The following is an 11,460-nucleotide window of genomic DNA, read 5'->3' as shown; positions in this document are numbered from 1 at the left end:
CTTTAAAAGACTTGCATGTAACTTCTTTTTCTGACCATTTCACAAGTAAAGCTTTTGCCAGTTGGACTACCAGGCTTGGTTTTCTCTAGCACCTGGGATCTGTCTCTTTGAAATGTAAATATGGAGAGAGAGCAGCCCTCCACCTGCCAGTCTCTGAGGGAAATAGGAGCCTAACTTAGGAGCCTCATTCATAGGAGCCTAACTTGGGCCCTTCCTTAGGCAAGGCTCTCCGAGCTGCAAACCTTCCTCCTGTGATAAGGCTGGGAGTTCACTTTTCCTCTGGGTAAAGGCACTTAGTTGCATACTTGTTCACCCTGAGAATTTAGAGGGAAGTCCACATGACAAACGGTGCCTTCAAGTCCTCTCACTTGAGGACTACTTACGGTGTATGTTGAGAACACGTACGCACGGATTGGTTGTATCTGCTGAGCTATGTGCCAAGGTGAGATTTCTCTCCATCTTTGCAGTCTTTCCCTGGTGCCTATAACGCACCTGCCATTCTGTTTGAATGCTTATTCAATAATAAAATTGTTTCCTCTCTCGTCTACCTTCCAGGAGAGGCTCTCCAGGTTGTCATGTGATTGCTTTAAATTCTGTTTCCCATCAAATCTTCAACAATCGTCATGATGGGGGCTCTGAGCTTCACTTCAAATGCAGAAAAGACCGTGGGGACTTTAGTATGTGACCCACCTCTGCCTAGGCTCATTCTGTTCCTGAGCTCCTAATTGTTTACGTTCAGTGCTGCAGCCTTAAGTGTGCAACCGGATGGGAAACTGAGGCGCTGTCACCCACTTCTAACACCCACCCATGTAAGCCGGCCATCAACTCCACAATGTTCCCCATGGCTGGTTCTGTCACATGACCCTGAAGGGGCAGCCAGCACTGATGTCCAGCCCGGATTCAGGCTCTCAGAGAGGCTCGGCTGGGGGCCAGCAGTGGCTTCCATGCCCGGTTAGCAGGAACATTAAAACCAGGGGCTGCAAGAAGGGGCCCAGGGCGCCAGGGGAGCAGGTGCTTCCGTGATGGGTGGTCACAAGGCGGCTTTTCTGTACCTGGGACAAGGGGACAGGTTCTGTCATTCCCGTCGTGACCGCTTCCTCCCAATACTGCGTACTTTAAACAGTCATTGAAAGGAAATAGGAGGGGGCAAGCTGGTCTGGGGCAGCTTTCCGACAGGAAGCGACCAGTAACGGAGGCAGCAGGGCCGTGCGCTCTGGGGCTTGCGGGGCCCTGTTCTCAGCTGGTTCCCAGACGCCCCCGTGGCTCCAGGTCTGCGGGGAGGGGGAGCTGCGGAGCGCCCTCCGTCGACCCGCGTCTTCCTTTCTGCCGCTGAGCCGCTCCTCCAGAAGTGCACCTGCTCAGCTCCCCCGCCCCCTCCCCCGCCCTCGCGGACCTGGCGGCGTCTCCGTGCCCCTTCGCCTTCCAGAGCGCCCCCTGAGTGCAGGACAGACCTGATGCCGCTGCCGCCGGTAAGGAGAACCCGGGTGTGCTCACTGGGACTCTGGGGTGGGAAGGACCACGGCTGTTAGGAGCCGCTGATTCTCGTAGACCCTGTCTCAGGCTCCCATTCTGCGCGGCCCCAGGTCCGTAAAACAGCAGTAATGGAGCCTCAGGGACAAGGGCAGCTGGGCGAGTACACTCAGTGACACACAGCGTTGAAACCCCTCGCCCTGCATCCACAGCCGCGCGTCTTCTCCATCTCCTTCCTATTAGCTGTCAGGATCCTCATAAAACTCTCAGAGAATAGAACCAGACGAACCTGTCACCCGTCTGACAAATGAGGAACTTGAACCTCCCAGAAGGCCATCGGCAAAGCCAGAGAATTCCTCCCAATTTTCCCTCCTAAGTGCTCATAACCCCCCACCCCGACCCCAGCATCAACTCCCAGAGAAGCCCGGAAGTGGCTCCTTAGGGCTCCACAGGGCAAATGAGGATCTTTATTTTCCCATCCTCATAAGCCTCACATTCCATACATGCGCCTTGTCCGATGACCTTGATCTGTAAACCACCCCCAATTCTCCCCCTCCTTCCAATGACTGCTGTAGGAGGGTGCTCCTGCTTAAGGCATGCAAATGACCCCTTAGTCAGCTAAACCTTATGCCAGGGACTGTTCACTGAATCACAGTAACTATCCGTTAAGGATGGAATTTTTTCAATTTTTTACAAGAACATTTCTACATATGTATAGGCTGCATTGTGACATTTTGATGTAAGATACAATGTGTAGTGATCAAATCAGGATAATCAGGTTTTCCTTCTTTTACTTTATGGTTGGGACCTTGGCATTCCTTCCTTCTATTTGTTCACACAATTGTTCATAGAACATATGTAGACTACCCTGCTATGCTGTGTAATACGAGGAAAATGTGGTCTTCATACCTGGAAATAGAGGCACAGGGGCAGATTGTGAAGGAAATTCTTAGAAAATAACAACAATTTCATTGTTCCGAAAATAGCATGAGATACCCTGCTTTTCTGATGAAATAAGGCATCATCACAATAACGTCAGGTTCCTATACTTTTTAAACCAAGATGCACCTGCTCATTTGCTTCATCCTCCTTCTTCAGCTGGATCCTCCCACCGCCCCGTCAGGTGTTGCTGCTATCTTGCTTGTGCACTATGTCCCCTGGTCTTGTTTGGTAGAATTTTCCCTTTGAAGAAGAAATATACCTCCATTCTCAATTCCCCTACTTTGGTCTGCTCTGAAGTCAACTTGTGCCACATTCCCTCCGGTCTCAGTGTGTCACTCAGTCTCTTCCTAGCATGTGTTCAGTTCTTTTAATGTCTTGTCTTTGACTCATTGCAGCATGTTCATCAGAATCCTTCCTCACTCACTGCTGGACATTTGGTTATTTTTTAAAATCTGCTAAACATTCTGTTTCTCAGGCCAGCATGGTGGTGCCATAGGTTAACCACCGCCTGTGACACTGGCATCCCATATTTGAGTGTCAGTTCGAGTCCCATCTATTCTGCTTCCAACCCAGCTCCCTGCTAATGACCTGGGAAAACAGCAGAAGATAGTTCAAGTGCTTGGGCCCCTGTGCCCCTTGTGGGATAACCAGATGGAGTTCTGAGCTCCTGGCTTTGTTTTGGACAAACCCCAGTCATTGCAACCATTTGGAGAGTGAACCAGCAGATGAGATCTCTCTCTCTTGCTCGCTCGCTCACTCACTCTCGCTCTCTCTCACTCTCTTCTTCTCTCCCTCTCCCTCTCGCCTCCCTCCCTCTGTGTGTGTGTGCATGTGTGTGTGTGTGTGTGCTGGTAGTCTGCTTTCCAAATAAATAAAATAAGTCTTTAAAGAAAAACCCAATCTATTCCCCTGTGGGACATCTGCCACCCCTTGCAGTCTGATCCACTCAAAAGTGGATTCAGGAGAACTCAGCTCCCTGCACCTGACTGATGTAACTGACTCTGGCTGGCCCTTGTGACAGCTGTGTTGCTCCATGCGGGTCACGTGGAGAAACAAGGCACGTAAATGCACCGCATTTCCTTGAACTGAAATATTTCTGTACACAGTAACTTTCACCCCTGCCCCTGAAGTTTTATCTGTGAGTAATTTTTTAAATGCACTCTGGGTTTTGCAATACAGTTATTGGTGTGGGTTTTAGGCCAGGCTTCCAGCACAGGAGGGCAGTGCTGGGTGTGGTGTTCCAGAGGCTTGTACCCCTTATGCTGAACAATCCTAGAAAAGGAAACCTTTGGGGAAGTGTGTGGCGTTGAGCAGCTTACTTTCCTAATATTTTAATAGGAATTTTAATTGCATCTTGATCACATCACTGGGAACTGAGGAGAACAATTAAAACATTTGGCATGAAAGAACTTTGGAAATTATAAATGGCCACACGGAGGATGACTGTGGTGACAAAGACTGTGGTGACACCATTGGCATCATTGTCTTTACCACATCTACATGTTGATTTCAAACCTCAAAAAACGTCAACTAAAATAGAAAATATACCTAGAATTTGGACAGTTTTAGAAAAAGTTAAGATATAATTTATTAGATGAAGAGAATGCCTTCCTCTGGACACAGGGAAAGGTAAGAGAATAGGGAGAGAGGGAAATGGGGTGGGGAGGAAGGGAAGGTGGGAGGAACAGGCAAGGAAGAAGAGGGAGGGGCTGGCACTGTGGCGCAGAGGGCTAAAACCCAGGCCTGCAGTGCTGGCATCCCATGTGAGCACCGGTTAGAGTCCCGGCTACTCCGCTTCCGATCCAGCTTTCTGCTATGGCCTGGGAAAGCAGTGGAAGATGGCCCAAGTCATTAGGCCCCTGCACTTGTGTGGGAGACCTGGAATAAGCTCCTGGCTCTTGGCTTCGGATCAGCTCAGCTCTGGCCATTGCGGTCATTTGGGGGAGTGAACCAGCGAATGGAAAACCAATCTCTCCCCCCACCATGTAACTCTGACTTTCAAATAAATAAATAAATCTTTAAAACATAAAAGGAGAGGGGAGGAAATGGGAGAGGAGAGGAGATGACAAGAGAGGACGAGAAGGAAGAAGCTACTGATACAACTTGATAATGTCAAAAGGGGTGATTTTCCCTAAACAGCACTAAGAAAATTCACTGAATGCATAGAAAAATGTACAAAAGATAGCAATAACAGATGCAACCTAAATAGCAAATGAGCTACAAAACTGTTTTGAATTCATTGGTAATCAGGAAAGCAAGTTTAAATCCAATGACAACATCCTTAAATATATCCACAGAGTGACCATAAATTCTAAGAGTTACAGTCACCAAGTACCTGTGAAGAAGATGTTGGGGGAATTCTCATATACAGGTGGTACAATCATGAGTTAGCATAATCCCCTTGGAGTCCCATCTGGCAATACTTGGTCATATACATCTGGAGTATAAATGTGCACATGTGCACAATGAGAAATATTGGTGGATCATTTTTACAGTAGGTAGGAAGCAATTAGCAATTCACATGTCTGTTAATAAATTGGATAAAATGTTACAAAAACAATGAAGCTTACATAAAGTTTCAAATACAAACAGTACTACATAGTGTGTATAGATACATAGGTATACTGGAGAAGAAATACACGAAACAAGTGGTTATAAAAACCTCAGATACTGGTTGCCTTAAAGGGCAGAGGAAGGAAGAGAATGAAGGTGATTGGGATTAGAAAAATGTCACCAATATGGGTATGGGCAATGTTTTAATTTTTTGACCAAGCAGAATGATTGCAGTAAAAATGTCAAAAATGCTTATACTTGTTCATTGCAAATGATATTTTTATTATCCTTTGAATTTTCCCACTTAAAGTTTGTTTCATAACAACGGCATCCGCAAACAGGAATAAATAAAGCACAATGTAGGTGTTCATCTTAATGTAGTTGAATATCACAGTCTCATCTTTTCTCTTAAGTATTTATTTATTTGAAAAACAAAAAAGAGAGACAGACATAAACAGAGAGAGATCTTTCATCTGCTGATTCACTCCCCAAATGCCCACAACATCCAGGGCCGGACTAATCCAAAGCCAGGATCCCAGAAATCAGTACAGTCTCCCGAGTGGCAGAGACCTGAATATCTGAGCCATCGTCCCCTGCCTCCCAGGATGCCCAGTAGCAGAAGGCTGGAATGGAGAGTGGAGCCAGGACTCGCACAGGCACTCTGATAGGGGATGGGGGCGTCTTCACTGCTGCACCAGACACTCTCCCTATCTTACCTTTTGTCCTGCGTGCTTACCAAGAAGAGCAGCACAGTAATGGGCCTCACTTGAATGCCATATTCACACCAGTGCCTGTGCCAACTTCTGAGTAACTCTGTTGGTACACAAAAAGGTCATCGTTGGGAGATCAGGACCTCCAAGCCAGCCAGGAAAGACGTGATTCAAAACTGAGCAGGAAATGAGTTTATCCTGCAGGGGTCCAGAGCGTTGCCTCTCTCTTCAGTCATGGCCCCACCTTCTCCGCACCACTGCTCAGGATGGGAGAGTGGCCATGCTCTCTCCTCTTCCACTGCTTCCCTCTACATCAGTCCTCATCCCCAATCCCCAAATCCCTCCCCGTGGAAAGTGTATTGTGTATTTCCCTTTGTCACAAGAATACCCATCTAACACCAAAGTTACTGGACTGGAAATTCCCAGTTTTTCAAACAAACCACTGTTATTTACAGCAAGACTGTTTTTTTCTGAATCTGGCAAATTCTCCTACCTTGATCCCAAAGGAGTGGGGGAAGAATGCCCCACCCTTCGTTCCACAGAGGCGTGCTTTCTTCATTTCCTGTCTTTCAGGTTGTGGGGAGCGGGGGTGGGATACTCAACTGATTTGCTTCAAAACATTTCCTGCTTTGCTGCAAGCTGATGAAAAATAGAGCAACAGTACATTGTCTTAGCATACTCTAGCATAGCCTGATGTGCTTACAGTTATTTAAATAAAATAGAAGATGGGAAAGTAGCAACGGAAATAGCTCATCAAGGACCCTTATTCTTCAGTATCTGACTTGAGTCGTTCTCAGACCCTATCAATTCCCACATGAACATTTGCGTCTTATTCCTTTCCTATTTTTATTCCAGAATAGAATGGCAGGTTTTCAGAAAAGCTGTTATGGAACTATGGCTGAAGGTAAGAGAGTCCTCAAGAGTTCCAAACACCTACAGACAGTCACTGCCCCCTATCCCTCACCTCAAACACTGACATAAACCATTATTTTAAACTGAAGAGGAGAAACTATCATTAGTCTTTCACTTTCCCAGGCATGTGCCTCCCCTACCACCACCATCACCACCATCACCACCATCATCATCATCATCCTCTCCATTTCACTCTCCCTGTCTCTTACACACACACACACAATGCTCACTCCTGCACACTATCTATGGTAAATGTGGAAATGAAATGGAACTCAAGGTTGGAGGGTCCAGAACCAAACAACATGATTGTCTTTCCTTCCTTTAACTCTCAGCTAAAAAATTAAAACTTCCCTCTAGAGATTTAGTAATTGTGTTTGCTACGAAACATCCAAGAATACTTAAGGGAAGGAAACACCAACAGAGAACACAAGGCATAAAATGTATATTTTAAGAGTCTAAAAATACTTGAAATCTATCTGGGCTCCTAAGAATTCTAGAACTTTTCAGGCTCTTGGTTCCCAACTCTGGCTCCACATCACCTTCTCCAATACTACTGTTCCTAAAATTTTCTGTGCTTCAATCAAACACATGATTTTTCCAACACACATGCATCTGGTAGCTCCTCATCAGCCTTTCCCCAGCCACACAGCCTAGAATCAACCCCAGACTTTCTCCTCACACTCACTGTGATCCTAAAACATCCCAAGTCCAGGCATCCTCATGCTGCATCCAAAAAACACAAAGCCAACTGGCCAGGTGGGTGGGGGGTGGGGAGTGGGGGGCTCATGCTAGGGCTGCCAACCGAGACACCCTTTACCCTGAAGGTTCAAATGAACGGTCTGGGCTCCTCAAGTATGCATGGGACTTTGTGGGTGAAAGACAGGGGATCATGGTTTCTCATTTGAAACTGCTCATCCCCTGCCTCCTTTTAATCTCATGTATGTAACAAAAAGTTCTGCGTGCAGCTGGCTAAAGGGTCATTCAGGGGAAAGCACAGAAAACAACTTTCTTAAGAATAACTATGGTTGCCAAGAACCACACGAAGTTCTTGGGCCATCTCCTTACTGTGGCAGTTTTGACCCCCGGCTATGGGTCCAAGCGTGGGCTGCCAACAGGTGCTTCCTACGACCCAAGAACCATCCAAACTCGTAGGCAGACTTTGGGCATATTTATATATGCCCATTCCCTGGGGAAGAGGCCCATGGTTTCTGTGGGATATTTATCTCAATTCACAAACTTAAAGTCTTAAGAAATTAACTTAGCAAGATACAAAAACTTTTCTCCTAGGTGAAGTGGAAGATAACTGGGTTGCTACATCCTCCTCTCTGAGGATCATCCTGGTGGGCAAAACAGGCAGTGGGAAAAGTGCCACAGGGAACAGCATCCTCTGCCAGCCAGTGTTTGAGTCCAGGCTGGAGGCCCGGTCCGTGACCAGGAGATGCCAGCGCGAGATGGGCACGTGGAACGGGAGGAGCCTCCTTGTCGTCGACACGCCCCCCATCTTTGAGTCCAAGGCCCAGACCCAAGAGGTGTACGAGGAGATCGGACACTGCTACCTGCTGTCTGCCCCAGGGCCCCACGTGCTGCTCCTGGTGACCCAGCTGGGACGCTTCACAGACCAGGACAGCATGGCAGTGAGGAGGCTGAAGGAGGTGTTTGGGGCAGACGCCATGAGGCACGTGGTCATGCTCTTCACCCACAGGGAGGACTTGGAGGGCCAGTCCCTGGATCAGTATGTCACCAACACGGACAACCTGGGCCTGAAGGGCGCGGTCCTGGAGTGCGGGAGGCGATTCTGCGCCTTCAACAACAGGGCCTCTGGGGAGGAGCAGCAGAGGCAGCTGGCGGAGCTCATGGCTGTGATCGCGGGGCTGGAGCGGGAGCTCGGGGGCTCCTTCCACAGCAACGACCTCTTCTTTCAGGCGCATGTGCTGCAGCAAGGTGGACAAGGGCCCATGGAAGGAGACTACAGGCGCTTCCGGGACAAGGTGAAGCTGCAGGTGGAAAGGCAGAGGCAGGAGCTGAGAGAGCGTGAGAGCAGCTGTGTGCTCCAGGCCCTGCGCAGAGTCAAGAACTGGGTGACTTCCCACCTCATCCTCTGTGCCTTTCTCACTATATGCGCTTTGATTTTTCTTGCCATTTTGATTAGCCATTTTGATTAGCGTGTGAGTTACTGGTGGATGCTGAGCGTTTTCAGGCGATGTCTGCCGTCAGCTTTGTTTTTCCTGAATGAGCATCTCTGTGTGTCCCCTTTGTACCCAGTTTCACCCTCAGTTTCTCTTCCTTGTATCAGACACGTCATCCATGTTTAATTCAAATGCTTTTAGGTAAATAAAATCCCTAGAAAAATATTATGATTTTTGTTTTTTAAAAAATGGTGAGGCTGAATAATAAAGCCATGGAATGTGTGGGGACTTTTTTTAGAAAGCTTTTGCTTAATTAACAGAGATTTTTTGCATACAGTTTTAGGAATACAGCGGTTCTTCCCCCGTATCCACATTCCCACCCCCAATCCCGTCCCACCTCCTACTCCCTCTCCCATCCCATTCTTCATTAAGGTTTGTTTTTAATTAGCTTTATATGCAGAAGACCAACTCTATACTAAGTAAAGATTTCCACAATTTGCACTGTGTGGAGACTCTGAAGTAGGACGGCGCCCGAAGGTCTCACCCTCAGCCCGACTTTCTCCCCTCCAGAAGCCACCAGCGAAAATGTATCACTTGAAAAGCATGGACTGCCTCATAAAACCTGATGAATGGTGAATTTTGCATTTCTTATCATTTTTGTATGTGAAGATGAACCATACTTCTTTCTCTGATTTCTTCAACCGGGTTGGGCTACATGGTTCTGACTGCCACATCCAGCGTGGAGCTGATTCCAAACATATGCAGGAATGTATGCATCAGCCCCTCAAGCCCTGGGAACCCCAAGAAGCTCTGAGCTGTCAGGCCCAGGAGCAGCTGCTCAGGGCAGTGTTTTCAAAACTGTTCCAACCAAGTCGGTCTGTCGCCTCCCCAGCTTGATTTAGTCCAGCCCCACAGACATTTGTTATGTGAGTCTGAGTGTCAGTGTCCATGCTAGGCACAGGAATAGGAGATAAACACCAGGTTTCTGCTCCACAAGGGTGACCGTGCAGTGAGGGATGCAGGCCTACAGAGATGGAGTGTGAGGGAGGGTTTCTCTTACAGAAGTGACATCAGAGAAAAGAGAACACAGCTCACTTGACAGAGGCCTCTTGGACAGGGTGATGCTTGCCATGAGTGCAAGAGTGTGCCTGCTCCACCAGGTCAAAGGAAGGGGTTGGGGACAAGCAGGTGCAGGGAGGGAGGAGCTTGGCAGAGGCAGGGCCTGTGTCTCACCCTCAAGGGCTTGATCATTGGATGATTACCTCCTAAATGTCAGAATATCACTGGAGGGTGCAGCGCTATAGCACAGTGGGCTAAGCCTCTGCCCGCAGCGCCAGCATCCCATATGGGCACCTGTTCAAGTCCTGGCTTCTCCTCTTCTGATCAGCTCTCTGCTATGGCCTGGGAAAGCAGTAGAAGATGGCTCAATAGGCACTGTGGCATAGAGGGTAAAGCTGCCACCTGCAGTGCTGGCATCCCATATGGGCACTGGTTCAAGTCCCAGCTGCTCCACTTCCAATATAACTCTCTGCTATGGCCTGGGAAAGCAGTAGAAGATGGCCCACATCCTTGGGCCCCTGCATTCACTTGGGAAGACTCAGAGGAAGCTCCTGACTTTGGATCAGCACAGTGCTGGCCATTGCAGTCAATTCTGGATTGAGCCAGTGGATGGAAGACTCTCTCTCTCTTTGCCTCTCCTTCTCTCTCTGTGTTAACTCTGACTTTCAAATAAATAAATAATAAAAAAGAAGAAGATGACCCAAGTACTTGGGCCCCTGCACCCGCATGGGAGACCTGAAAGAAGCTCCTGGCTCCAGGCTTCAGAGATGCCCAGCTCTAGCCGTTGCGGCCATTTGGGGAGTGAACCAGCAGGTGGAAGACCTTTCTCTCTATCTCTCCCTCTCTCTGTCTGTGACTCAACCTCTCAAATAAATAAATCTTTAAAAAAAAAAACCAGAAAGTCCCTGGAGCCAATTTTGAGCAGGTGGGTATATCACAGAAAGATTGTGTGGCTATAAGGTGGTAGGTGGTTGATTATGTAAATGCAAGCCTAGGACAGGGATAGCATTCAGAGGAAAAAATCTGCATTGGAGACCAGCACCTGTGCTATCTCAGCAGCAAGGGGGATTAAGTGGAGGGGCTGCATGTGGGAGACAATGAGGAGGAAGGTGAGCACACAGTAGTCACTGGCTGCAATGCTGGAGAGGACACCAGGGTGGCAGTGGGTTGAGCAGAGAATCTGCAGTGCAACGCTGGCCTGAAGACCTCCAGGGCCTCTGCGCAGCAGACAAGGGGTGGTCACGTCCTCCCTTCAGAGAAGGCCTCCGGCCAGGTGTAGACTTGAGTGCTTACTGCAGCCTCCCTCCAGGCATGTGGCTGGCTCAAGCCAGGTCTCCCAGTCCAGACACTTGCCCCGTGAGTAGTGCTGCCCAGGCCCTGGCTGATGTCCCTGCTTGCTGGCTTCCAGGGCAGTAGGGCCCGAGAGGTGACCCAAAGCCATTGTACCATATGAGTGTTCACTTCTTGTAGAGGATTCAAATGTGAGCTCTGTTTGTCTTGTGCCTCCTGCCACAAAGGTGAAGAGAACACAGAGAAAGCCCTACCTGGAATGACATTTCCTTCACCCTCTTCTAGGCCCATTCATCAGAAGGAGCCAACCAAAAGCATTTGGCTCTGTTCTGAGTTCAGTAAATGTCTACTAAGGAGCAGGCACTTTAGTAGTAGAGAATGTTTTTATGAATTCCAGA

The 11,460-nt window shown here is 48.3% G+C and overlaps 1 protein-coding gene across 5 annotated transcripts; it reads left to right on the top strand.

The window, feature by feature from the left end:
- Positions 1–1,185: 1,185 nt before the first annotated feature.
- LOC100348108 (GTPase IMAP family member 5) lies at positions 1,186–8,938 on the top strand. Of its 5 annotated transcripts, XM_089336898.1 has the most exons (5): positions 1,186–1,469; positions 3,751–4,041; positions 6,531–6,579; positions 7,875–8,262; positions 8,510–8,938. In XM_089336898.1, exons 3-5 carry the CDS (start codon positions 6,537–6,539, stop codon positions 8,577–8,579), a joined length of 501 nt encoding a protein of 166 aa, XP_089193024.1. In that variant the 5' UTR covers positions 1,186–1,469; positions 3,751–4,041; positions 6,531–6,536; the 3' UTR covers positions 8,580–8,938. The 5 variants fall into 5 exon arrangements, with proteins under 5 accessions (XP_089193024.1, XP_089193023.1, XP_069932948.2 ...); XM_089336897.1 differs by lacking the exon at positions 3,751–4,041; XM_070076847.2 differs by having other exon boundaries at positions 7,875–8,938.
- The last annotated feature ends 2,522 nt before the right edge of the window (positions 8,939–11,460 follow it).

The sequence above is a fragment of the Oryctolagus cuniculus genome, chromosome 7, assembly GCF_051225735.1.
Source record: "Oryctolagus cuniculus isolate XC-2025 breed Fujian yellow rabbit chromosome 7, ASM5122573v1, whole genome shotgun sequence".
Lineage (NCBI taxonomy): Eukaryota > Metazoa > Chordata > Mammalia > Lagomorpha > Leporidae > Oryctolagus > Oryctolagus cuniculus.
Note: the sequence above shows the minus strand (reverse complement) of the source record. Positions and strands in the feature narration are given on the sequence as shown.

Bases quoted from the DNA above. Each gene is read 5' to 3' on its own strand.
- LOC100348108 (XM_002722524.6), top strand. The intron at 6,580-7,874 runs GTAAGAGAGTCC...CTTTTCTCCTAG, and splicing joins TTATGGAACTATGGCTGAAG to GTGAAGTGGAAGATAACTGG.